This window comes from Drosophila takahashii, chromosome 3R (assembly GCF_030179915.1).
Source record: "Drosophila takahashii strain IR98-3 E-12201 chromosome 3R, DtakHiC1v2, whole genome shotgun sequence".
Classification (NCBI taxonomy): Eukaryota; Metazoa; Arthropoda; class Insecta; order Diptera; family Drosophilidae; genus Drosophila; species Drosophila takahashii.
The window spans coordinates 14,340,037-14,366,617 of NC_091681.1; the positions used below are offsets into that span (position 1 = coordinate 14,340,037).

The 26,581-nt window shown below is 39.9% G+C and overlaps 6 protein-coding genes and 11 non-coding genes across 17 annotated transcripts; 9 read left to right on the top strand and 8 right to left on the bottom strand.

Annotated features, from left to right (window-relative positions):
- Nucleotides 1-293: 293 nt before the first annotated feature.
- Nucleotides 294-1,499, top strand: LOC108066619 (uncharacterized). Its single transcript, XM_017155198.2, has 2 exons — nt 294-586; nt 919-1,499. The coding sequence occupies exons 1-2, from the start codon at nt 575-577 to the stop codon at nt 1,354-1,356; spliced, it is 450 nt and encodes a 149-aa protein (XP_017010687.2). The 5' UTR covers nt 294-574; the 3' UTR covers nt 1,357-1,499.
- Nucleotides 1,500-1,635: 136 nt separating this feature from the next.
- TRNAP-UGG (transfer RNA proline (anticodon UGG)) lies at nt 1,636-1,707 on the top strand. Its single transcript has one exon. It is a non-coding gene; the product is annotated as a tRNA-Pro (tRNA).
- Nucleotides 1,708-1,795: 88 nt separating this feature from the next.
- On the bottom strand, nt 1,796-2,253 carry LOC108066636 (scale keratin). Its single transcript, XM_017155248.2, has 2 exons — nt 2,239-2,253; nt 1,796-2,179 (listed from the first exon to the last, which is right to left on the bottom strand). The coding sequence occupies exons 1-2, from the start codon at nt 2,251-2,253 to the stop codon at nt 1,796-1,798; spliced, it is 399 nt and encodes a 132-aa protein (XP_017010737.2).
- Nucleotides 2,254-2,583: 330 nt separating this feature from the next.
- LOC108066635 (keratin, type I cytoskeletal 15) lies at nt 2,584-3,139 on the top strand. The gene is made up of 2 exons (XM_017155247.3): nt 2,584-2,633; nt 2,700-3,139. The coding sequence occupies exons 1-2, from the start codon at nt 2,613-2,615 to the stop codon at nt 3,084-3,086; spliced, it is 408 nt and encodes a 135-aa protein (XP_017010736.2). The 5' UTR covers nt 2,584-2,612; the 3' UTR covers nt 3,087-3,139.
- A 76-nt stretch (nt 3,140-3,215) lies between these two features.
- On the top strand, nt 3,216-3,288 carry TRNAA-AGC (transfer RNA alanine (anticodon AGC)). Its single transcript has one exon. It is a non-coding gene; the product is annotated as a tRNA-Ala (tRNA).
- A 285-nt stretch (nt 3,289-3,573) lies between these two features.
- TRNAP-UGG (transfer RNA proline (anticodon UGG)) lies at nt 3,574-3,645 on the top strand. Its single transcript has one exon. It is a non-coding gene; the product is annotated as a tRNA-Pro (tRNA).
- A 110-nt stretch (nt 3,646-3,755) lies between these two features.
- TRNAA-AGC (transfer RNA alanine (anticodon AGC)) lies at nt 3,756-3,828 on the bottom strand. The gene has a single exon. It is a non-coding gene; the product is annotated as a tRNA-Ala (tRNA).
- Nucleotides 3,829-5,042: 1,214 nt separating this feature from the next.
- On the bottom strand, nt 5,043-5,642 carry LOC108066632 (uncharacterized). The gene has a single exon (XM_017155231.2). The coding sequence runs from the start codon at nt 5,640-5,642 to the stop codon at nt 5,043-5,045; it is 600 nt and encodes a 199-aa protein (XP_017010720.2).
- A 587-nt stretch (nt 5,643-6,229) lies between these two features.
- Nucleotides 6,230-6,302, top strand: TRNAA-AGC (transfer RNA alanine (anticodon AGC)). The gene has a single exon. It is a non-coding gene; the product is annotated as a tRNA-Ala (tRNA).
- Nucleotides 6,303-8,293: 1,991 nt separating this feature from the next.
- On the bottom strand, nt 8,294-8,367 carry TRNAT-AGU (transfer RNA threonine (anticodon AGU)). The gene has a single exon. It is a non-coding gene; the product is annotated as a tRNA-Thr (tRNA).
- A 153-nt stretch (nt 8,368-8,520) lies between these two features.
- Nucleotides 8,521-8,594, bottom strand: TRNAT-AGU (transfer RNA threonine (anticodon AGU)). The gene has a single exon. It is a non-coding gene; the product is annotated as a tRNA-Thr (tRNA).
- A 178-nt stretch (nt 8,595-8,772) lies between these two features.
- TRNAT-AGU (transfer RNA threonine (anticodon AGU)) lies at nt 8,773-8,846 on the bottom strand. The gene has a single exon. It is a non-coding gene; the product is annotated as a tRNA-Thr (tRNA).
- A 431-nt stretch (nt 8,847-9,277) lies between these two features.
- Nucleotides 9,278-10,029, top strand: AttD (Attacin-D). Its single transcript, XM_017155224.3, has 2 exons — nt 9,278-9,476; nt 9,547-10,029. The coding sequence occupies exons 1-2, from the start codon at nt 9,316-9,318 to the stop codon at nt 9,929-9,931; spliced, it is 546 nt and encodes a 181-aa protein (XP_017010713.2). The 5' UTR covers nt 9,278-9,315; the 3' UTR covers nt 9,932-10,029.
- A 1,293-nt stretch (nt 10,030-11,322) lies between these two features.
- LOC108066630 (dynein regulatory complex subunit 5) lies at nt 11,323-13,490 on the top strand. The gene is made up of 6 exons (XM_070217717.1): nt 11,323-11,560; nt 11,818-12,171; nt 12,511-12,688; nt 12,744-12,940; nt 12,996-13,240; nt 13,296-13,490. Exons 1-6 carry the CDS (start codon nt 11,353-11,355, stop codon nt 13,488-13,490), a joined length of 1,377 nt encoding a protein of 458 aa, XP_070073818.1. The 5' UTR covers nt 11,323-11,352.
- A 617-nt stretch (nt 13,491-14,107) lies between these two features.
- TRNAV-AAC (transfer RNA valine (anticodon AAC)) lies at nt 14,108-14,180 on the bottom strand. Its single transcript has one exon. It is a non-coding gene; the product is annotated as a tRNA-Val (tRNA).
- A 1,903-nt stretch (nt 14,181-16,083) lies between these two features.
- TRNAA-AGC (transfer RNA alanine (anticodon AGC)) lies at nt 16,084-16,156 on the bottom strand. The gene has a single exon. It is a non-coding gene; the product is annotated as a tRNA-Ala (tRNA).
- A 607-nt stretch (nt 16,157-16,763) lies between these two features.
- TRNAP-UGG (transfer RNA proline (anticodon UGG)) lies at nt 16,764-16,835 on the top strand. The gene has a single exon. It is a non-coding gene; the product is annotated as a tRNA-Pro (tRNA).
- Nucleotides 16,836-26,581: the final 9,746 nt, after the last annotated feature.

Below are 26,581 nucleotides of genomic sequence, written 5' to 3' on the forward strand. Positions count from 1 at the left end.
TATAGGATTTCATTTAAAATGCTGAGCATACATTTTGGAAAAGGCGTAATCTCCCGTGATTTTATTTCTCATTTTTCAAGCTTCTAAACTAGCATATTTTTTTTGGCACGTTTCCCATTGACATTCATTGGTTTTCAGCTCATTCATTTCGAACATTTCTTTTCTCATACCCCTATTCTTCTCTTTTTGCTCTCAAAAAACCTGAAATTTTCAGGGGCAAATCATGTGCATAAGGCAAATATAAACCACTGCCTGAAGTTCACAGCGGCAGCAACAACAATGGCGAAGACAAACAAGACCTCTTCAACGGCTGATTGCATAAGGGCGATTCGAATCGCTCACAAAACGCGTCAGCGAGATAAAAACGCTTCGACTGCCGCGCAGCCGCTTCAATTGATCACGCGTCGTTGTCCAAGTCCAAGCCAAAAGACCAGCTTCGTCATCGGCCCACACAGTTGAACTTGAAGTTTTTACAACAAGATATAATAATTTTAAAAACATAAAAAAACCTGTGTCTATTTCCAAAACAGATATAATCAATTAAAGTCGCGTTAAAACAGCATAAAAAGACAAAATGCAAATCATTGTAAGTGATAGATTGTGATGGATTTTAATTGGATAAGAAATAATCATAATTTTTTAACTGAGTGCTTAAGAAGTGAATTCAAATAAATGAAAATCACCAAACAATATACAATTGGATCTACCCGGAATACATTTTTTAAACATATGCTGCAATCGGCTTCAAAATGTTAACTCCAACTTATCTTGGATAAACTTTTTTTCCCCTAAAATTTAAAGAATTCTGAAAAAAATAGTTACATTTGTACTTTTTAATAGTCAAAGTGAATTCCGAAATATGCCCTTTTATATTTTTAAAGCTTAATTATTTTATAAATATTAAAAATACAATTTCAGCGTTCACCTGTGCTTCTCTTCCTGGGAATATGCTTATTTTTCATCCTGCCAAATGCATCAGCTGGAAAAATCAAGTTGCTGGCATTTAAGGGACCTCACGCTGGATTTGTGGGTCTTAAGGTGCGCACTTCCAAGTTGCTGGGCCTAAAGAGCGGTTTGGTCGGTGGAGCAGCTGGATTTGGACTCGGAGCAGCTGTGGGCGCTAAGTTGGGCGGATTAGCAGCAAGCCATGTTGGTGGAGGTGGTGGCGGCTTCGGAGGTGGCTATGGAGGAGGCTATGGCGGAGGATACGGTGGAGGATTTGGAGGCGGCCATGGCGGTGGCTACGGAGGAAGCAGCGGCTACGAACACCACGAATATCACCAGGAAAGCCATTACAGCAGCGGAGGATCTGGCTATGGGGGTGGAAATATCGGAGGCGGCCCTTGGGGAAAATAGGTCTTTAATAATTTAATTAGGTAATAATCATTTCCTTGCCATCAAAATGAAACATTATTGTTATTTAGTTATAATTCATTTGTCCATTTAACTAAGTAAAGAAATATTCAAATTTTACTTGTAAACCATTCACAATTGATGCTTATTTACATGTATTTTACTTTTGGGGCGACATCTTATGGTGGCTATGAATACTAATTGAAACAAAAACCAAGTATAGATGGCGCCACTTTTGTTCGAACTGGCTCGAAACTGCAAACAGCGGCCATCTGGGCATGAGGCTCAATGGTCTAGGGGTATGATTCTCGCTTTGGGTGCGAGAGGTCCCGGGTTCAAATCCCGGTTGAGCCCGTTCTAAACTTTTTTTTCAACAATTGAATATTTTATTTTTATTTTATTCAACTAAGATAAGTATAGAAAAAAAAATTCAACAATAATTTCAACGTCTCTTAAAGATGCCACCACCAAAGCCGCCATAACCTCCGCCAAATGAACTGGCAGAGCTGAAAGAGGAGGCAGAGGCATAGTTCTGATAACCACCGAAACCGCCTCCATAGCCACCGCCGAATCCACCCAGACCACCGAATCCGCCCTTCCAGCCGTGCTTAATGGGTACAATCACTGGCTGGGGCACTGGGACTGGAATCGGTTGAGGAATGGCCACGGGAACTGGAACGGGCTGGGCCACTGGGATGGGCTGGGCCACAGGATAGGGGACAAAGTTGTTGTACACAGGTGCATAGCCTCCGCCCAGCTTGCCACCAAAACCATGGGAGTGTCCAAGTCCCAGGCAAAGCAGCAGAGTCAGCCCCAGAATCGTTATCTGAAAAGGGGAAGAACATGTCACCCAAGGTTTAGATATGAAAGTAACACAGAACTCACCTTGCTTTGCCTCATGTCGTCTGTTGGATCTAAGCAGTGCCAAGTTAAGAACGGCCGTATTTATATCAACCTCTAGCACTTCCTGTACTTCCTTTTCTCGTCGAGTTCAAAGAACTTACATAAACTTGATCCACAACCTGTTTCGCGAACCTATCAATTTTTATTGTGCCAAAACTTAGTCGCAGCAACTAACAGCTAAATATAACAAATCGTGAGAAAAACATCGAATTCGGTTAAGTTCGGTGGGGTTGAAGGTCGTACATCTGTCGAGTGTTCCGGGACAATGTGGGCGTTAGTTTTTAAGAACATTTGCTATAAAAACTGAAACAATCGATGGCTAAGCAAGTCAGTCAAGTTCAAGACGAACTAGAAACATGGTCAAGATTAGCTATTCGGTGAGTGGTGGCAAATTATCCCGATGATCGGATGATTTCTAATGGATTTGTTTATCATTTTATTAGCTGGTGGTGCTCCTCTCGCTCTGCGCCTGCTCCTATGCCCAGTATCAGTATCCACAGCAGCGTCCTTCGCCGGCAACTGAAGGTCAGCCTACTGGTGGACCGGTGGACAATCGAATCCTTGGAAATCTCCTAGGTGGAGGTGGAGGACTTCTTGGAGGAGGCGGCGGTGGTGGTGGAGGACTCTTTGGCAACCTGTTGGGCGGTCTTTTGGGCGGCAATCGTCCCCAGCCCCAGCCCTATCCCGTTCCAGTTCCCGCCTATGGTGGCGGATTCGGTGGTGGATACCCAGGCGGCTTCGGAGGTGGCTATGGAGGAGGTCTTCCTGGTGGCTACCCCGGCGGCTTTGGTGGCGGCTACGGCAACCCCTACGGCGGTTATTATGGCTAAAGCCATCAGTTGTTGGACTTTCCCAAGTATTATTTGATTTTTAAGTTGTTGACATTGACCATTAAATTAAAATTCATTTAAAAAAAACCCGTCCGGGTTGTTTTCATTTTGGCCGACCATTTGACACAAGGGGATGTAGCTCAGATGGTAGAGCGCTCGCTTAGCATGTGAGAGGTACGGGGATCGATGCCCCGCATCTCCAAGAGGATTTCATTTTTTTATTTAATTTTTTTTAAATTAATTAAAGTTAATTTTTTAAATTTTCACTTTAATTTTATCAATGTTGTGGCACATTTCTTTAAGTTTAGCAGTTATAGTTACGTATAATCTGGTAGCACTGAAGATAAACATTTATGTTTAAATTTTCCTAAACTAAAGTGCTTTTGCTTGTTTATTTGCAAATTTAATTTTAGTTTTTTGCAAATTATTTGCGCTTCCACATGACTGTAGAAACTTAAATGTGGAAATGGCTTCTCATCGAGCAAGCGGCTCAATGGTCTAGGGGTATGATTCTCGCTTTGGGTGCGAGAGGTCCCGGGTTCAAATCCCGGTTGAGCCCGTCTGATATTTTTGCAACTTAATTATAAACTTTTCTAAATTAATTAAACTTTTTTAGTTTCTTCTAAGATAATTTAAAAAAAAAATAAATATAAAAAGTTAATTTCCAACTGGAGATGCGGGGCATCGATCCCCGTACCTCTCACATGCTAAGCGAGCGCTCTACCATCTGAGCTACATCCCCGTTGTGGCAGTCCGTGTCAAAAGACCTACTTGTGAGTCATCAAAGGTCTAAAATACTTCTGTTTTGGACATTTTACTTCGCTGATTGCCAACACAACTTGTTTCTTGGCCAAGATATCTGCTTTCAACCTTGAGTTCTTGAAATAAGATAAGATTCGAGCAAGGCGGCCGCTTTGAAACAAACTTATGCATTTAATTTCCGTTTCCGGTCAGTGAAAGTTGCCCGAAAGAAAGCACAAACACCTGGCAAATGAGTCTGGGGTCCGCTTTTCCTTGTTGTCCCAGCACAAACACAAATAAACTCCAGGACAAATGCATATGAAGAAGGAGGAGTCGACGCCTTAACATATGGAGTGGCAGATTCCGGTGGCCAGTTTCAGATCCCTTCACTATCTGCACTTTCACACTTCTGTTTATTCAACTGTCGCTCGGCTGTTTGCCTCTGCCACGCCCTTGGGCATGGGCAAAGCTCTATTATTATTTTCGCAAGTTATATAAAAATAATAACGGGAGCGGACACGGTGGAGCTGACCAGGCCAATGGATGGCCATCCATTATGCTGCCGGGCATTTATTTGCCAAACAATTGAATCTCTCCCCCAGCTCCTTGGGCAGCTTGCAAGCAACCACTTCATCAGCCATCCTCGTCTGCAGCTATCTTATGGTTTATGATGGAATCAAAACAAATGCCGGAGCATCGTGGCTTCAGCTTCTCCTCGTCCTTCAGCTGGCGAGGATGAGTGTGAGTGTGATGATGATGAGTTTGTTTATGCAGATTGCTTGTGGAGTTTTTACTTTGGTGTTAATGGATAAATGGACATGTGAGTGGGTAACCCTTTCTGGGGATTTTTCAGCAAAACTGAGCCACTTTCGAAATCTAGTTGGTAATGTAAACAAAATGATTTTAATTGCACAGCTGAATGGGTTTCGTTGAAATTTATTGATACGAGGCGAGGGCCAAGTTCTACATTTTATTTTTAGCTTCTTTGTGGTTAATACATAAATTGATATATTTTAATTTGAAACTAATTGAGATGTTTAAGTTTAGTGTTAGACAATTGGTACAGTTTTTTTGTGCAGAAATTTGGGTTTGAGTGCTTAGATTTTATCTTTTTTTTTGACGCACACATTTCAATTAAAATTGTATTGTTTTCTTTTACTTTGTCTGCCCTGTTTACTTAGGCGAGCGTTTCCTCCGGCTTCTTGTTTTCCCCGTTCATCCCAGCTGCGGCAAGGGTATTGGATATGGTCCTGGCCGCTGTCCAAGTCCTGCTCCTGGTCCAGGATAGCCGTTGGCACTGGCCGTTGCTGATACCGTGCCCACTGTGGAGGGCGGCGACATTCCGGGAGGCGGCAGAGGCAGGGGCGTGGCCGGTCTAAGTGGCGATACACCACCATATCCATATCCATAGCCCAGAGGATTGCCGGCTGAGGCGGAATTCTGATCACTTTGGTAGATATAGACATTGCTGTTCCCCTGAGCCTGCTGCTGATTCAAGGGCATGGTGTAGAATCCTGCAGGAGTTGCATAATAACCAGGTTGGGGACCAATGACCGACGGATTGCAGCCGTAGACGGGACAATTGTAGTACCCGGTTATAGGATAAGCGGGCCCGGCAAACATCGGATCCGGATTGTGGTAGGCCATCCAGCGATTGCGCCATCGGCGGAACAAAGTGCCCAGAAAAAAGAACGATCGTCCATCAATGGGCTCTGGTCCCGAATGCTGATCCTCCACATCCACATCCCTTTCGGTCTCCTCGGAGCCACTGCTATTGACCAGGATCAGCAGAAATACAAACTGGAGCACTGACATCTTCCCAACTGCATCAATTGAAGTCTCTCGGTGAACTACTTTTAATCCGATCTCAGCTTCGACTCTGGGAGTCCCATGAAGACAGGCTGCCTAATGGGCCTTGTGATGAGCATTCGAGTGCTGTAACTTCGCCAGAACCAACAAACCATGAAAATTTATTAATATTATATGCTTTCAAGGCTGCCCTGGTTACCTATGGAAATTTTTTCAAATTTAATAAGCAATATTTTGTATCTTTACTTCTCGAACGGATCTGTAATGCTCGAACCAGTTGCACTATTCAGATAAATCAACTATTTGAAGTAATTAAAAAATTAACAGAGGTTAAGTTTTTTAACAATAAACAAAATTTAAAATGATTAGATTTAAAAATGATTAGATTTCAAAAAATAATCTTTTTAATTTGGATGTATTTTTTGCGCAATGCAGAAAAGAAAATAAAGTATCTTTTTTCAGGTATTTGTCAGATAAAGTATATATTGTCCAAAGATAAAATTAAAACAAATAAAACTAAATTAATTTGATTTTAACGCACTATCACTAACCAATGATACGTAGGGTTTAAAAAAGTCAGCACCGCCCACATCGGGGATGTAGCTCAGATGGTAGAGCGCTCGCTTAGCATGTGAGAGGTACGGGGATCGATGCCCCGCATCTCCAAGTGGATTTCTTTTTTTTATTTGGAAATGAAAATTATAATTTTATAATCACAAAATATAAAAGAACTTTTCCAAAATGTAAGTATGCTCTCTTATAGGTGCACCGAAAACTCTCGAATTTTCGTTTTACCCAACCCGCACGTGCCAGCAATTTTTCATTATTAAATGTAAGGAAAAACTTGAAGTTTTCGACTTTTGTTGCTTGATTTTATTTTGCCACATTACAAGCTTTTGCGAGGGCAACAAAAACGTTTTGAATTATGAGTTCTGCGTGCCAGGTGTACTAACAGTTTTAGAAACCGGCGAATATGCGACATTTAAACACCCTGAAATGCGCTGCCTCTTAAAAATTCACCAAACATAAAATCAGGAGAAACACAACCTGCTAAGCAAAAACCACATACCCATCATTTACCTGGAGGCCTGCGAATAAAGTGTGCAAAAAACAGGTGACAACAATCAGTAAGGAGTGAAAGGGGGGAAAAGGCCCGTCCGTGTCTGGAAAAACAAAAACAAGACCCCACAAGGGCTGTGAAAATTCACGCGCCCGTGAAAATTTCGCACGTTTTTATGGACCATGAACTTCGTACACCACCCACACACACAACATCCAGTCATCCTTTCAAAATTTGAGTAATGGCCACATAGATTAGCTGGCGACCATTTGATTTCTCCAGCCCGAAATTCATTTAATTAAAAAAATACGCAAAGTCAACAGAAAAACTACAAACGAAATTAGAGTCCCCGAGAGAAACTTTCCATAAACTTTGTTGCCATCAAAACAATAAAAACCGCAATCCTGGGCAGGACTTTGCCTTTGTTATCGAAGCTCGAAGCGGACAATGGAGTGTCCTTTTTTACGACAAAGCCAAATCCGGCGGAACCACATAAATTATGTTAATGCCTAAGCTATGTACACGCCCACTGTACTAGACTTTCCCTCCCTCCGTTCGTCCGTCCGTCCGGGGTAATCAGAAAAATACACAGCACACATCGGGTGGACAAGGGACATTTGCTTAGTGGTTTTGTGCGATAGTTTCTGGACTGTCCATTGAGAAAATTGCTGACAATTGCTAAAAACCTCGGGTGACGATGAGGTCTGGATCAGCTTTTTTCGGGGTGGGCGTCAGAGCATTGCAAATGATATATGTTTGAACACATGTTTGGTGCGGGGGGACGGTACCCCAGACTGGTCAAATATTAGGGGGATATTTTTCCGTCGAGATTGCCAAACTTTGAGATCATCAAATAAGGGCCATCCAACCAAGTTTCGCATCCGATAAGTGAAATCCAACAGCAGACGAACAGATATTAATTCTCGGGAGGAAATTAGAAGAGGACATTGCTGTATCCGACTTACAAACAAAAGGGACGCTGTAAATTAAATTCATAAAAATGATATAGCATTGTTTGGCTTGTCAGAAGTTTGTTTTCCGTCCATTGTTACATAATTATATGCCCCGGAGTTATCGGTAGGCTTGAGTGCGTTTGGGTATGAAAAAAAGCAAGATAAGCCAGGGGCCGTTGCATGTAAATAAATTGAAACAAATAAGCTGTCGGCTAATTGCAGGCAGTCCCCTTTATCGCGACAGGCGAGTGAAATTGAAAAGCCGTTCGTTCCATTTGCAAGGCAAATATGGTCCTTTCCTTTTTTCACCTTGCGGTGGACAACATCGCAACATGCTGTCGAACATTTCCGCCGGACTGTTTCCGTTATGCAGCGCCGTTGCAAGGACAACAACAGGTGGATGGGATGCGGCGGAGGATGTGCGCGGAACTGGTGATTCTGAAAACCTGGCCACTGTTTACGCAGACCAAACTTTTTGTCAGCTGTCATCGGGGCAGACGTACAAAAGGAAAACGAGAGTTTACCCTTTATTCCGATTCCAACAAGTCGCAGGCTCCAAGACTGACAGCTGCAACGTACTGCACTGGATGTGTGGCAAGGAAAAAAAGTGAAAAAAATATACACCCACACAACTTTGTGCTCGAAGGCCCCGGCGAGATTCGAACTCACGATCTCCTGTTTACTAGACAGGCGCTTTAACCAACTAAGCCACGGCGCCATTTGCGCCATCATTTTAAAAGATTTAAAAATAGTTCAAGTTCAAATAATAATTTTTAAATTTATAACACCAATTAAAAAATATAATAATACCAATAAAAATACCAATATAATACCAATAATAAAAAAAAATAAACACACTTCAAATTTGTGTAGGCCCCGACGAGATTCGAACTCATGATCTCCTGTTTACTAGACAGGCGCTTTAACCAACTAAGCCACGGCGCCACTTGCGGTATACCCGAAAATTTCGAAACATAAGTGGTGGGAATATTATAAAAGTTTCATGGGTCACCAAAAATAGTTAGAGGTCATATATTGATTTTAAAATTTATACCACCCATTAAAAAATAGAAAAAAATTAAATTTAATTTTACCCAATAAAAAAAAACACTTCAACTTGTGTAGGCCCCGACGAGATTCGAACTCATGATCTCCTGTTTACTAGACAGGCGCTTTAACCAACTAAGCCACGGCGCCATATGATTTTGGTGGGACCAACGACTGATAATTGCCTCGCCCAATTTAAATTTAAATGATCTAAATTGTGGTGGTGGTCTAAAATTAAATTGCAGACGAATTGATCTTAAAGAAATTAGCAAAATGTTATATTCAAGAAATAGCATCTTCCAAATGCTATAGCTAAAATTGTTTAATAAAATGTATAACATTTTTAATGGGAAGAACCAAAGATATATAAGTAGTATAGGGAGTCCCCGATGAATTTATTTCACAATTGCTGAAGGGGGAAAACAAATGCATATAGCTGTGTATCATCGGCTGATTAAGAGATGGACAAGAGAAAATTTTACGGGAATGTACCATTGATGCGTGGGGTACTTTTGTGACAAAAGGCATCGGACTATAAAAGAGACAGTCGGGCATTTTCAGTCATTCAAACTACGAAGAACAGCCCAATAAGAAAGGTAAAATCAAGAAATCATCTAGAATGGATTGTCAAGCAACAGGAAACCCAAAGACTGGAGAGGCAACCGCCCGATGCGGAGTGATGGTGGGTGACGATCTGGCCAATGCTCGGGCCGGAGTATTCGCCTCCACGCCAGGAGCTGTTGGACCAGTCACCAAAGGAGTTTATGGAGCAGTGAATGCGTAAGTTATCCTTAGATTGTCCAAGAGCACAAAAAATTAATCGTATAATTTTATAAATATAATATCGCAGCAATGGACATGGCCTCTCGCTGCAGCATGGTCACATTGAGGGCGTGGGCAGCACCACCACCGCCGCAGCCCAAGCCAATCTTCTCCATAACCAGAACACCTCTCTCAATGCCACTGGCTTCCACAGTCACAGCCGATCCCACGATCAGTTTGGCGGCGGTCTTAATCTGCAGACAGGTGCGGGTCACCAGGCTTCTGTGGGGGTCACCAGGGTGCCGCAATTCGATATGACCACCATTCAAACTACGGGAAGGGCCAACCTGTACACCTCTCCCAGTGGCAACCTCAATCTCAATGCCACCGGAAGTGCCAATCATCACTTGAGCGGACCGAGGCGTGGCAAGTCCGATTTCGGCACCGGACTTAATTTGCGATATGATTTCTAAGTTTTTTTGTAAACTATCTCCATTTGAAAGTATTTAATTGCAATATTAAAATGTGTGAAACAAATTTTAAAGAATAAATAAATTACAATTTTCCAAAAGTTTCAAAAATGAAATCTATTTTGATGTTATAAGCTGAACAAAACGTCGGCCTTCTATATGAGACTCAAAAAAAGTCCATAAGTCCTTGATACCTAGAAATTTTCTAGGTATAGAAAGCCACAAATTGGAATTCTTTCAAGTCCAATGAAATAATATTTATGTATTTTTTGTAGATATTTAATGCCAGTAAATTTTCCATTTATTTTTAATTTAAAATTAAAAGCATTGATGTTCAAGCTGCTTTCCTGTAAAATCGTTTCCTACTCGGCAGCAAGCATTATCAAACTGCTCAAACTGGTGTCAATGCTCGCATCGATTTCGCATAATTCATCAGGCGAAATTCCCACAATAACGAAACCATTTGGGGGAAATCCTTTGGAGTTCGGAAACCCATCCACAGATGAACGTAGCCTATGGGAAACCAATTTTTGACTAGTCAGCTTTTCTCATTTTTTTTGCAATGTGTGCAGGCACCGCAACCGTTAAGTGCCATAAAAATAATTCAAAATAAATTGCTTTACATAAAAATTTGGTTTCGGCAAAGACGCGCAACTGTTTTATAAGGTGTATAATTTGGCCATAATAATGCGCATCATGGCAGCACCCATCGCGGGGTTGGTTATTAATTCTCGGTCGACGCGTCGCGGAGGCCGAGACATAAATAAGGCGATATACTTTGCATTTTTCGCAGACACGGCGGAGTCCTAGTTAAGCCGTAAAAATTACACCAGCCAGTCGTGAAGCCCTGACTTTGACTTTCTGGCAGGACCAACGCAAGTCATGTCAGCTGGCCTAATCCCCAGGTAGATATCCGCCTTGATTGGCCGCAATGAAAGATGCCAAGTCAATATTTTTGATACACCCAAGTGGCCTGGTGAGTGGGATAAACGCTGACTTGTAATGTCGTGTAATTAGGGTCATAATCGGCTTGCCACTTGAGGCCTTATCCCGCGGCCCCAAAACGACTTTGTTATGCAAATGTCGGGGAAAACGAGAATATCCTGCTGTTAACACATTTTTAAAGATTAGGGAATTTAAATTGGACAGAATTGATATCAGCTTTAAATGAAGACCATTTTGATTTAATTCTTTACTCTCTTTTACAATTTGTTTTTATAAAACTCATATATTTTTCCTTATTTTAGCACTGGTTTGGAAAAAACCCCTTTAATCGCACCCTCTGCAACACTGGAAAATCAACAAAGGGTCTTCGTTGACAACCGTTTCCTGGCAGCCAGAAAGCCGGACTAATAAACATTATTTATCTTTCAACTACATCAGTATCCGGAGTTTACATCTTTCGAGAAACTACATTTATTCAAATGGATTTCACGTACTGTGAGTTCCCCAGCACCGTTTCCATTGACACCTTCAAGGCCTATTTCAATCTCGCCGATGTCAAGTTGCCCAAAGTCGCCGGTAAATCATTGGACACCATCCAGATCCCCAGCGAAGGCCAGGAGAGCCAGCCAAATCAAGCGAAAAGTCTGCGACATCTTGTGCTCGATGCTATTGTTGAGAATTGGAGTGGTGAGCTTGTAGCTATAAAATGGCTAAAATTAGAACATATTATTTTTTTAAAATATTTAAACAAATTTTCATTTGTCTTTATCACCAAAGATTTGTAGTTATTTTATTTAAAACCTGGAAAAAAATTCCTTTTGATATCACCATATCAAATCTTCTTCTTTTTTAATAATTTTTAAGAATTGAATTTTTAGTGAAAAGGTAGCCATACCAACAGGCTCTTACAAAATTGATTAAATCCAGACATTGCTCATCCGCAGAGTTGCCGCTGTTCCGGCAGCTGGGGCGTCGCGAGGACCGCAACTACCTCCTTAGCCACCTGGACACTCAGCTGCCGCTGCAGCTGCTCAGCGCCCACATCCGCGAGGACTTCTTCTGGCAGCGCTGTTACGGCCACCGGTGGAGGAGCGCCCCAATTCAGGCGCGGGGCAGGGAGCGGCCCTGGATCAACATCTACATGGAGCGACATGTGCAGGAGTTTATTGAAAACATGCCGACGGGCGACTACGAACAGGAGGGCAACGTGCAGGTCGTCCTGGACATCTGTGCGGCGTACATAAATCAGTTGGAGATAAGTTTTCTTCAGCCCGCCCCGCCCACAACCGATGCGAATGGTGAGTTGGGGATTCCCTGGTATTAAATAAAGAAAGGGTTTACCTGATTTAATTTAATTTACATTTTTAATTTATCATAAATTAAACTTAAATTGAGCCTTAATGAAATGTATAAATATAATTCAATGAAGATCAAAGGTTATTCTATATAATACAATTCACAAAGAAATTCGTACCTATTATTAAAATTCTACAATCTGCATGTGCATTGTTAAACAGTTTTTAGAACTGTTGATCATTAACTATAGTTATTTAGTTTGTTTTTCTATGATTTTTATAATATTTCCAAGTGCATAAATAATTCGTTCTTGCTACATGACATTTTAAATCCTTCTGCAGATCACATTCCGCTTGATTACCTGCTGAGCAATCTGCCGGATTTACGCCAACTGCGACTGAGTTACAGTACCAAGACGGTCGGCTGTAATTACCAAATGGGCTGCAACCAACTGACTGTCAGGGATATTCTGCACTTGACCAAGGGACTCAGCCAGTGCCACGAGCTGCGAAAATTCTGGTGAGGACTAAAATCTCCACTGGGTTGTTATTCTGCAATCGCTTATGCTTTTCAGCCTGCACAACACGAAGCTGATGCCGTATCAGTTGCGATTTCTGGCCCACAGCCTGGATAAAGGATGTCATCACCTGAACGAGATGTCCTTGCTGCACTGTGCGGTGGGGGATGCGGGAATTCGCTGCTTCTTGGAGACCTGCGGCCGAGAGTCCTTCGGCACTCTCACTGTCCTTGATTTGACCAACAATAAGATCAGTAGGTTGCATTTAATATTTATTTACATAAATCCATCTTTATTTTCCAGCTGAAGAAGGTGCCTACATCCTTAGTCGCACCTTAAGGCATGTGCCCCTCAATCAACTGGTTCTGCGTTTAAATCCAATTCAAAGTGACGGAGCTGCTGCGATTTTTAACACCCTTCAGGTGATGCCCATCAAGGAACTGGACTTGGGAACCTGTGGTATTTCAGAGACCATTACAAAGCTGTTCATGATGCTGATTTGCCAGCACACCACTCTGCTGGACATTGATTTATCAAATAATTCCCTGGGAGAGGTGGGCTAATCGGAATTCTCACTGTATGCTCTCTTAACTAAATATATATTTTTAGGACTTTGGCAAACATCTTATGAAGATCATTAGCTGCAATAAAGTTCTTGAAAAGTTGGACCTTCGGAATACGGGTCTTTCGTTAGACATGCGTAGGAAATTTCAAGAATTCCTAATCAAAAATGTGGAACGCAAAAAACACGAGGCCTTGAAGCAAAAGCAACGCGATAAGTTTAAGGCCATGATGCAGCTATAAATACCTTTAAATTATATTTATAAACAATCCACCTATTCTTTTGAAAAAAAAATTCAAAGGCGATGCCTCTGATCTAACTATTACTGTGTTTATACGATGCCGAATTCACGCTATCATTTCACGCTTTCGGCCGATTCGTGCTTGTATAAACGCCATTTCGTGAATTCGGCAACACACGAAAGTTGACTATGATTTCAGCCCAAAAGCGTGATTTGGTGATATGCAGTATGGTAACTCTGTAAAAAATGATCGACGTTGCCAGATCGCTAGAAATTGAAGGCCTTTTATAGGCTATATCTCTAATCAGTGGTATTAAAAATTAGATATTTTTACCGGTCCGGCATCCCTATCAGCTGAGAGTGAATAAAAGCATGAATTCTCGGCTGTCGTATAAACAGGGGTTATTTCTATTTCGCGCTTTCAAGAAATCGTGATTGCTATCGTATAAACATAGTATATATGTATTTGTGAAACAATCATCGAAATAAACCAATACATTTTTAATATCAGGTTTAGCCGAATAAAATGTTTACATTAAATTATTAATTTTAAACTTTAAAATTTAAAGGAAATGTCAAGGTCAAATATAAGGCATTTAAATATAAAAAAATTTTAACTGTTTCCGCCCGGGATTGAACCGGGGGCCTTCCGCGTGTTAGGCGGATGTGATAACCACTACACCACGGAAACTCTGATGGGCTCAAATTCCTTCATAGACAAGATAAGCTAACGGTATTTAATATATAAAAAAGATAAAACAGGAATAAAAACAAAATGTGTTAAATACAATTAGAATTCTAATTGTATTTATAAGATAACTTTAAAAGTATTCACATATATAGTCGATTTTTTTGGGTTCTCTTCCTCCCTTTGTTGGGACAACTTAAGCAGCAACCGTGAAGCAACCTCGAAGCTTTCAAGCCAACTTTCATTAACCCTCGACCTTGTTGACTTAAGTCAACAAAAACAATGCTAACCCCATCAAGATTGCCGGGGAGGACCCAACTCTCTGACCCCATCTGCCCCCTTCTAATGGCCTGGCCCCAAAAACAACGGCCAACTAAGTGGAAACACTTGAAAATGAGTTGGAAAAAAGGTAAAAAGTTGCTGAGAAAATAAATAAAAAGAAAATTCAGTTTGTTGCCATTTTAGTGGGTGTTGTTGTTATTTGGCGCTCTTATTTTTGTAGGGCTAGTTTGTTGTTGTTTGCTTTTGTTGCTCTTCTTGGCACGCAAAGTGTAAAAATTGTTTGTGCTTTTGTTAATGGCATTTTAAGTGCGGTTGGGTTAAGGATACTGTGGTACAAAACAGGGTAAGGTTTTATCTAAAAGTATTTGCTATTAATTGGATTAATTTCAACGAGCCTTTGGGAAAGGTGACAGATTTTTCTAAAAAGGGTGCCGTAAGAAATGTCCAGTCCTTAAAAATTTATCATATTAGTCAAATAAAGTCAAATTCTTTAACATATCCAGACATATCCCATCCATCAGCACCTTTGTTTTCCATTTTCGGGCTTGCCTTATGCTGTTGTTGCTATTTTTCAATTAAAATCAAATTGTATTTTTGTCTGCTGGAACTTTTTACTCATTTTGTGCTTATTCTTTTTCTCATTTTGTTTATTTAGGACCTTGTTTTGTTTATCTGCGCAAGTAAAAAACAACACAGAAGAAGAATACAGACTCTAAACGGCAGGATACACATATACACCCTCCATCTATCATACACACATTTATGTACGTATGATAATTGCGTTTTAAAGTTTGATACGTGGATAAAGTTTTTTGGCCAAAATGTCCTGGCCACGACCCTCGCCTGTTGTTTCGCCAGCATATTTAGCAGCTCATAAATCTTCGATGGATTCAGTCTTGTGATTTATAACGAGCCAAAAACTTGAACCAGCCAAAGAATAAAAAAATATCTAAGGAAAGGAACTTAGGGTGGGTGGGACAAAGTATAAGAACTTTAAGGTGCAAAAATATTAGGAAAAACATCTGGCTAGATCTTTATAACTTTATATCTTTATATGATTCAAACTTAGTAGAATTATTCTAAGAAAAAAATTTCCCAAATTCCTTAAAATATCCAATTTAATTTGTTCTTCCTTCCCTCTAATCCTTTAATTTTGGCCCAGCCATCCCCAATTAGTTTCCGCCTAATTGTCATATTTTTCTTCTCGGTTTTTGCCCTCTGTCCAGTTAATTGCATTCGGTGTGGGCGATGGGTGTGGCTATTTGTACCATAGCATGCCCTGAAAACTTTAGACAGTTATCATCATTATTTATGATATTCCTTTCCATTTTTTCGTCTATTTTTTTTCTTGTGGCCCCAAGCCCAAAGGCAAGGGGTTAAATGTGCCAAATGGGCATGCAAAACTTTTCAAATTAAATTAAAAGCATGCCAAAAGCGCCGGAGACAAAACAAATTTTGATGAGTCAGCTGCCGTGCTTGGAAAAATAATGGGAGCCAACTGCAGTGTTTAAAAGTCAATAAATCAGCGATCCGCTGATGAGGGTAAGTTCCTGTACAACCGTTCTTTCAGCTCTAATTAAATAAAAATAAAATGGGGATCTGATGAAAAAAAAAGAAATCCTCTTGGAGATGCGGGGCATCGATCCCCGTACCTCTCACATGCTAAGCGAGCGCTCTACCATCTGAGCTACATCCCCTTGATGAAATTGGGCGTTTTAGAGGGCCTTAAGAGAAAAACTGGGCAGTTCGATAGTTTTATTTTCTTTAACCCTTGTGTGCAACAAAAAAATATCATTTTAAAATGCGACGATTTTGTATTAAAATATATACCTTTAACTTTTTATATCTTATAGGTCTGAACAGAGATATTTGTAAAATATGTAAAACAATACAAATTAGTTGCATTTTTTATTATTTTAACTGGATGTCTAATTTATTTTATTGAAAAAATTTAGATTGTTTTAAATATAAGACTATAAAATGATTACAACTTTTTATTTATTTAATAATGCTTGAGGAAAGCCAAATTTTTTTTCAATTTAAATTAGGTAGTGAACTTACACTTTTACTTCTTCAAAATGGTTACCATTGGGTTAAAACTCTCTAAAATCATAGGTTTGTTTTTAGGTAACTAAATTATGCATGCATGCAGCTGTCGTAAAAGAAACATTTGAAACCGGTTGACCCTCATTTTAAAGCCATGAATTCACTTAATATGCATGTCTTCAGGTGACCAAAAGGTGATGTGAATTAAGCACGGGTTTTAAGTTTAAAAAACCAAAAATTTAAAATCTTATCGTAAGCGGCTCAATGGTCTAGGGGTATGATTCTCGCTTTGGGTGCGAGAGGTCCCGGGTTCAAATCCCGGTTGAGCCCGTATCTCAACTTTTTGTTCCTTTCCCTTCACGAAGGAGTAAGGGTAAAAATATAGGCAAAAATATATGTATATAGGGAGAGTAAGAGTAAACAATAATCATTTTATACATGCTGTGACAATGTGACTTTATTGCCAATACAATAGATAAAAATTCAATTCAGGATTGTTTCAACCCACCCAACTTGGTAGCCTGACGTTTTTATGATTATTTCACTCCTTTATATGTGTTTTCTGTTTGGTTTACTGGATGACAAATTTGCATATCCCTCGAGTCGTGTGTGTTTCTTGTCCCCGCATATGACAGTCCTGGGAATTGCCCGATACGAGGACGCAATCTCAATGCCAATCGCATGATGTGCGAATTGCCACAAGGACTCTCGTCCTGCTCGTCGTAGCTGCCATTCTCTAAACAATAAAGAATAATCTCCTCGGGCTCTGGAGCCTTGTAGCAGAAGTTTGCCTAAGCATTGGAATGTGCCACGTTTTATTGCTTGTAATTTGCATGCAAGTTGGCATCGAGTAAGTTTTTCTTCTTTTTTTATTACCGACTTTAAGACGCTCAAATGGAGCGTACGGCTATGGATGAATTGCTACAAGGAGTGAAGGAACGCTGAGTTCGATCGATTAACATGACTCAACCTATGGTGGATAAAAAATTATATATTACAATATAATTATAATACAACTTTTGGTATAAAATATAAGCTACTTAATATAAACATTCTAATATTTATTTTTAATACAACGAGTTTTAAGAGTTTAATTACAGTTTTTTTGGATTAAAGATATATCTTTACAACCATTAATAAATCTTGAACCATTCATTTTATTCAAACCTTACTCTGACAGCTCTTTCGAATATCCCCCAAAAGAAGTACCTTTTAATCTAAAATCCTTAGAAGGTCCTTTTCCCTTTAACCCTGACTTGCTGTCACTGCGTATTAATCAGCAAACCTTTTCGCCTTAACCATTTGGCCGGACAATATTTGCCAATCAATTGCCACAAACACAAATTGTCCATTTTCCTGTGGCCCGTCGTCGCCTGTCGCCGGAGCGGAAGGAATTTTAAAATTCAAATATAAAATAAAATGCCCAATTGAAAGCGGTTACAATGAGTTCGGATTCTCCCGTTGACAGTGGCAGTCAGTCAGCGTTTGCAATTTCCACGATTTCACACCCACAATGGACCCACAGACCCAAGATGATGGTAGCAGATGGCCAAACTGGGGAACTGGGAAGCTGGGGGATTTTTGTATATCGGAAGACCGCAGCAAATAATATTGAAAATCCGTAGACAATTGTGTACACACCGAGGGAGACAAAATGCCGGAATGCCGGTCGAAACCCGCACTTGAGGTCGCTGGCTAAATGGGCAAATGAAAATGAATATCAACTCGGCTGGAATGAAGTGAGGTTCGGGTCTTTATTAAAAAACTTTCACCCCAACCCTGCGCATAAAAATGCCAATTAAATGCAAGAATTTGTCCAGCTTTGGTTTCGAATTCTCCCATGAAATCCTAGACATCAAACCCCACTCACCGTTCTTCACTCATTAGCACAAATCATTGCTGAAGCATGCTGGCGCATATATCATGGCCTAAATATAAAAAAAAAAATGTCCCAAAATATATGCAGGCCTCGCAAATTATGAGCATTATCATCAGGAATCAGGGCCCGGCGAAACCGTAATCCACTGTGGAAATGTACAAATGATTTGCCAGCAAATTGCAACAGCTTTTTGGTCCTCGGCCTGGTCATTCCTGCTAAGTGGACAAATCTACCACAAATACGAAAATCACCCTCATTATGGCCAAGAGCGTAAAATTCCTTTTTTCCCGTCTTTTTTTGTGTGTGTGTTTTGTTATCGCAATGTCGACAAGACCATGTTAAGAGACAACGGTGGACTCCAGTCCTCGGCTTCTCAATCCTCCCAACAATCCAATCCAGTTCTCCCCAACAAAAAGGCGACAATGTTCACGAGTCGAGGTTGGACCGCTGTCAGCGGGACTGACACTAAAGTGGTTTAGGGCGATAAGATGCCCGTGGCTAGCTGCCTCTTCCCATTTCTCCACTGGATCCCCATTCAGCATCTCCGTCTGCTGTCTGTGCGACTTTGTGTTTTTTGTGGGGGTTAGCTGCGGATCTGGACAAGGATTCCGCTACGCCGCTCCATATGACACGTCGAAAGAGAACGTACGGGGAGGTTGCCACCGGTGGATGGATGCTAATAGAAAGGTGTTTGAGCAGACGAATTTGAATGTTCTGCTTTGCATACAAGAAACACATTTTTCCACGAGTGTCCTGCAGACTATATAGCTTTTAATCAATCTCAACTGTTCTTTGAAAACACAATTTCGATATGTAGGTATACTTAATTTTTTTATTTAATTTAATATTTGCTAAGTATTCTATTAGATTGTGATGCCAATTGTATTGCCACTAACAATAATTATTTATTTCTAATTTTTTTTGACTAGATCACAATTACACTACAATTTGTTGAAAAATTCATATTATAATTTATTATCATAATACTAAAACGAAATAATATCCAGTATAATAAAATATGTTAGGTATACCTAAAATTAATATATTATTATCTTAAAAAAAATCAATCACATGTTTTCCAAGCTCGAGTCTCCTTTTTGAAAAGACAAAAACTCATCTCAAGAGACTTTCCTCACGCACTTCCTATCGACAAACCCCAAATGTTTTCCCACTTAATGACAACTGTAAATTACTTATTGGGAAAACTGCTTGGGCAAGCAGAAATCAATCGATTTCCCTTAGTAGCTATCCTAAAATCCAATTGCCAGACCGGCTCAATTCACTTCCTACACCATCCGAACCTCCGAAATTCGAATAGAAATTATATGCAACGCATTGTGGCCAGAACTCTCTCTCTGCTCCTTCGGTTTTTCCATTTATTACAACTAAGTAGACACAACAACACGAGATGGACAAGAGGTTGGGGTCTTAAGGACTCGGATTCGTATTCGGATTTGCGCTTTCTGCTCCTCATGGCTCTTTTTTTTTTGTTTTTTGGCTCTTCTTCGGGTAGTTTCTGTGGCTAAATGGTTTGAGCGATAAATAATGTCCGTTTGTACTTTTAAACGACTTCCTTTCATTTGTTTTTTTTTCTCCCTCTTTCTGAGACGCCGACGACTACTGTTGTTCAAATTGTTTCAACGCCAATACATAATAGCTGCCACGCCCCCCGCCCACCGACGGGGCAGAATGGGCAGGAAAACAAGCCGTCAAAGATAGCAATCTTCGATTTTACTTTGGTTTTTATTTTTTGTTGTACAGGGGTTTCATTTACTACTTGTTGTTGCTGTTGTTGCGGCTGTTCGATTGATGTTGGTCTGGATAAGGCCGAATAAAACGAAAATACGACAGGATTCCGATTATACACTGAAATAAATAAAGTTTTAGTATTGTGGTTCAAATATGAAATGTAATATTAAACTATTTAAAATTAGAACCCAGGAAATCCTGTCCTCATCCCTAATATATCTCATTTAATATTTATTTTTACCCCTTAATGTAAATTGGTTTATAGATATTTTCTCCAAGTGCCTCTTCGATCCCTGAACTGTGTGCACCTCTATTGGATTTTTGTTGTTGCGCCATATAAATCGTTTTATTTCCAAAGCGGTATTATTGAGGATTGGATGACGCCTGTAGGAAGTGATTGTTGTAGACCCTGTTGTTGCTATTGCTGTTATGTCGCGCTTGAGGTTCCAGCGAAGATAAATGGCTCACTTAGCCATCCGCACTGTGGAACAACAAGAACAGCACCAAAGGAAAAATAACAAAAAAATAAGAAAGGGAACATCATCATCATCGTGATAGGTGTGTGCGGTTTAACGCTTCGGGATTGCGTGAAAGGCAAAGGAACGTGCCTGGTATAGAAGGACTTGACAGTTGACTCGGGGGAGCCTAAGACTGACAAATAAAGGTGACTTTATCGGTGGTTTTTCATTGCCACTGCTGTTGGTTAGCAGGGGAAAACTGATGGCGGAGGATTAGCCAACGAAAGTGGGAGAGCGTGAAGAAGGCTGCAAAATTAAGCAGTCGAAACTCAAGTTGGTGATTCAAGATGAGTTATTGCAGAGCTTCTATAACTAAGTTAAGGCAATAGGTTTATTAAAGTTAGAGTTTTTTAAAAAAGACTTTCAATTTCAATTATTTTTATTTAATATATAAAATATTATACACTTTTTATGATACAACTTATGAATATTTAATGATCAGTAGGTTAAAATTTTTTCCTACAATAATTTCAAACTAAAATTTTTAAAATTTTTGCTGAATAAGAAAGTTTTTTTATTTAAAAAAATATTTAATTTAAAAATAATAAGTCTTTTTAAAGGCATTACTTTAACTTTAGGTTCTTCCCCTTGAAACACTATTATGCTCCCAATATCAATTGTATAAGAGAAGCCTTCCATATATCATCTGTAACTCAATTAAACCGGGAAAAAGCCAAGGCAGTCAGTTTAGGAGAAAGATCTCCCCTCCATCTTAAACCCAAAACATAGCTCATCCTTCGCTTGGCCAGCATTGTGCATACACAGACACATAAATCAAACAATAAGTACTCTTTATTATTATTATTTGCACTTTTTGCATACACGAGCACACGGTATTTGCTTAAGCAGCTCCGGCCACAGCCACCAACAAATATATAATGGAGCATACTTCAACTTGGCTTATTGAATAAGTCAGCAGTGAGCAGTCGACAGACGCCACCGAGGGAAACTTCAATAACAACACTCCCCAGCAGCACTCCAAAAACTTTCAAGCGACGCCCCGTCGTTTCGAAAATGCCACGCCCCCTTTGCCGCACACAGCGAGACATCGACATCCATCCTCCCCAAAGGAAATCTCCAACCGAAACAACATAATTTGCATAAAATTGACGTTAAAGGTTACCAACAGCCGCAGTAGCAACAGCGGCTACAAACATTTACTTAGGCATCTCCCGGAATTCTTTGCTTTTTCCACGTTACATTTTTTTACTTTTTTGGCCCAGAGTGCTCATATTAATAACCTTAAATCAATTCCATTATGCAAGGACCCAGGAAAAACACGCGTTAAATTAATTTTGCCTTTATTTGCCGGAAAAGTATGCGAAAAGTGCAGAAAAGGGTTGAACAAATTTCCCACAAATTACATGCGTGTAAAAACGCGCGCGTGTTTTCCTTCACCCTTTTTTTTTTAGCGTTTTTTATCGCGTCTGTGTTAGTCACTCATAAACGCATTAATTTGGGGATGCTAAGGGTATATCCTTAGTAAAGCATCTGAAATTGATCTATATGCCGAGCACAACTCGATTTCCATTATAATTATATCTTTAGTCAGCTCTCCTTGAGCATTTAAACTAATTAATTAGCAAATTTGCAGGCGTTAAAATGTACGCCGACAGAAAAAGAAAACATGCATAAATCTTGTCGCACACCAGGATATCAACCCACCCACACACACACATACGCCGCAGAGAAATGCCCACGGGGCGTATGTTTTTGTGTGTGTCGAAGGGAAGCAGATTGCTCATACGCCATGTGGGCTGGCCCAACATTTCCGTTGATGCGAGCCAATTTCAGCGGGTAGACGCCAGCTAATGAGAATGAGATGCGGAGCGCAGACGGAACATTTAGGAACTCACATTTTGGAGTAAAAGATTTTTATGGGCATGTTATATTAATAAGATGAGGATTTTTAGTATAAGCAAGTCAAATATAATCTTAATATAAAGAACTTTTATTAAAATCATATTTTTCACTTTTCTTTAGTCTCTCTCGCTTTAGACATTATTTTTCGCCTACAAATATTTTTCTAGCTCAAATAGATAATTATATTCTGATATACCTAATTTATTTAGCTAACCTCTGACCTAAAGCCAACCCGAAACAAATCCCGAACCCGCAGCTAATTTCATCTGAAGTCAAGCGTGTAAAGGCGATTACCAAAACGGACTTTTTTGCTGGCTGAAACAGCTTTCTGGCCAGCAACAGAGCGATAAGCGGGTATAAAAATAAAGGACAAAATAATAAACTCGCTGACCACGGACCGAAAGTGTTTCGGTTCGCTCAAGAGTGAAAGGAAATGCGATGATAACGCGCTGATAGGGCACAAAAAGGGTCCATCCGCTGAATATATACACAGATACAGATAGAGAAACAGGGCATAAACCGTTTCGGGGGTCCCCGGGGTCCCATTTCAGCCAATTAGGGGCGTCCAGGATCCTTCGGCCCCCATGCAAATGTCTGGTCCTTGTGCGTGAACAGATTATCAAATTAGCGTAAATGTTATTGGCCTCCTTGGGAATCGGATCGCTGACACTTCAGAACCGGCAAACGCACACATGACGCCTGCTGGAAATTTTCAATTTCCTGTCAACTTCTGGAGAGGTGATGCCAAAAGGCGAGGGAAACCCAAAAGCCTGCCCCGAGACATGATAAAACGCAAATCCTTTACATGATTTAGGCGTCCCGGTCTCAACCTAGCCAGTTGTCAGCCATAAAAATAAAAAGCCCGTACATTTTATTTTTATACCCACATATGAAAAACCACTTTATAGAATTTAGAGAGAATGAAAGGGAGGGTTAGCTCCCTTAAAGCCAGAGGCTATCAAATGGCTCACAACTTTTCGCCAAAGCCGCTTAAATGTTATAGTTACTTGGACCGCAGTTTCTCCACTTTTCTCATCTTTTCTGTAATATTTTTGCCGGACAAAGGTGCTCAAGGGGTTATGTGAGTGAGTTGCAAATGCTGGGAACAGCGTGCGACGGTGTTGATAGCAACTGTTATTTAAATACATATTCATTTTTATTGTTTTCCCCAAAGTGTACCTTCAAAAGGGTTGAAAATGCGAAGAAGGTGTGGGATCTAAGCCGAAACTAATATTATGGGAATTAAAAGAGAGCAAAGAGTAGTTATTCCTGGACTTTGAATTGTTCCGACAATTATCTACAATAAATGTTAAATTTTAATAGTTTGTAAAATTGTGTCTTTAATTTTAGTAATTATTTTTCCAACACCTTTCCTCTTAGTTTTAGAATCTCCAAAAGGTACTCTGTAAAATATCCAGCCATTCCTCATTCAACAACTTCCGTCCTAACAAAACAATTAAAATTAATGTCCCACTATTTGCACAACAGCTGTGCTGCATTTGATATTTTTCTCGTCTATCCACCATCCTCCCAATCCAACGCTCCATTCGTCATCCTGCTGGTCAACTCTCTTTTTTGGCAACTCTAAAAGGTAAAAAGGAAAGGGACTGCCCTCCGTTTCCCAACAAAATGCAAATGTTGGTAAACAGAAACCTTTTGTTAGCCACTCGCGACAGCTTCCACCGTTTCGGTGTGACATATGAGTCGAATATGTTGCAAATTCAATATTTGCCAACAATTTTGCAACGTTTCTTCTTGTTTTTTCGTTTGTATATTTTTTCCGACTTTACCTTGTGTTTTTTGGACCTTGTCCCAAAATGACAGTTGTAGCTGGCAAACAATAGCAGCAGCAACAACAACAACTCTGTCGTTGCCATGAACAAAAAATGTATTAAACAAATAAAACTTAAAAGCATTTGATCAACCACATACGAAATTTGCCCTTAAGAGTTTTGGGGCTTAAAGAAGTTGGAATGCTCTAAGTGCCAGAAATTTGATTCCGAAAATTCAAGTCAGTTAATCAGAAAGAAATAGATAAATACAGTTTATTTTAAATTTATTTGTATAATATTTATAATAATTTTTTTATTAGCTGTAAATCATCAATATAAGATATTTTTGTATAAGTTACTCGTTTTTCAAATCAAAGTTGTGAATTGGTATTTCCTTCAAATCAAATGAATTCTGCCCAAATAAACCAACAACGTTTTATAAAAAATTAGCTAAAAATGAAATTTTTTGTGCGAACTAACGTTATAAGATCTGTTAAATTGAAGACCACATTTTGAAATGCCTTCTTTATTGTCCGGTTTTTTTCGTAAGCAAATGTGTTGCCAGATATTTGGGCAGTGCCTCACATTAACCCCCCGATGGCCGGCGGGCAACTGCTGAAACTGACCGCCCGAAATGTCTGTTTGTCCTTGCCCCGCCTACCACCCACCGCCCACTCAACGTCCTTCGGTTCGCTCCTGTTAACGTGTGCTTTGTTTAACGAATCGTGCAAATGCGGGTGGAATCGGAATCGCATCTCCGAATGGGCTCGTTTCGGGGATTGTGCCAAGGGACCTGGAACTGCAGGCCCGGAAAATGATGAGCAGTTTATTTTGCACACTTTTTTTTCGTTGAATGCCTGCACCCAGAAAAAAAAGACCGAAAAAATCTAAGACCGAATTTCTTACATTACTACCGTTTTGTTCTTTTATTTTTTCAAGACCATATTCTTATATTGATACCAAAGGGTATTGATTTAAGACCAGTAAATTTAGATTTAAGTTGAACTTATGCACGCGCGCGTAACACGGTGCGATGGCCCAGTTGGTAAGGCGTCTGCCTCTGATGCGAGAGGACCCCGGTTCAAAAACCGGATAAGTCAATGTAAGTAAAAAGTTTTTCAAATGTATTTCAATTAATATTTCCTTAATAATGCGGTTATTCCACTACATCGTTCGGATCATTCATTAGTACAATTTTTTCTCAGCCCATACGATTTTACGTAGGTGCGAGCAAGATCCGATTTACAGTAGCTCTAATAAATGAGCAAAATTGTACTTTTTAGATTCAATTTTGCTCATACAAAAAAAAATAAAATGGTGGCCTTCGGTTTTTAAAATTTTGCTCATTAATTGCTCATTGCAGCTGACATATATCTGTCTTGCTCGCACCTACGTAAAATCGTATAGGCTGAGAAAAAATTGTTCTAATGAATGAGCCGACCAATGTAGTGGAATAACCGCATAACTTTAAAAACAAAAATGTATTAAAAAGGTTATGTTGTTAGTTTACTAATTACAAAAAAAAAAAAAAAGTTGTGTTGTGAGCGGGAATCGAACCTCGTACCCCCAAACACAAAATAATATCAGAATCCAGCACCTTGGCCCCTGGGCCATGGCCTTATTATTTCCTTCCATGGCAGAATGCTTACAGTAGCATTCAAAGAAATTTATTTTTGTACTAAAAATAAATATAAATTTAAGTACGTTTCGTTCTTAGAGTAAGAACAGCGGTCTTAAAAATCCGTTCTTAAAATAATACCATAAATTCTTATAATGATACCAAACGGTATAAAGCTATTTTTGAGACTCAAACAGACACGTTTTCAGACACAATCAGAACAATTTTTTCCCTGAGTGTGCTGTTGTTGTTCGGGCATTTATTTGATTATGCTGAGTATTTTATTTTTCAATCAAAATGCGGCGCCGCACATTAAATTTTGATTGTTTTTCGGCTATGAAAATCACAGCAAAAAGTTTCCCCCGCAACAACAAGTTATTTTGATGGCTACATAATGGCCCAAAACTCCCCGAGGACCCCATACCCCTGGATGCCCCGTTGAAACTTCGAAGCACAAAAACCCCGGCCAAGGCAAATCGCTTCAGGCGTTTGGCCAAAATGATGATAATTAGCCGGCAAAACCGAAAAACCAGCGAGCAAAAAGTAAAAGTCAAATCAAAAACTAAACAAAAGTGCCGAGGAAATTACCGCGACTCCGAAAAGGGAGGTGGTGTCAGTCATGTCCCAATGTGAAAATTAACTTGTTAGGGTGGCAGGAAAGCAAAAACACCTCCGAA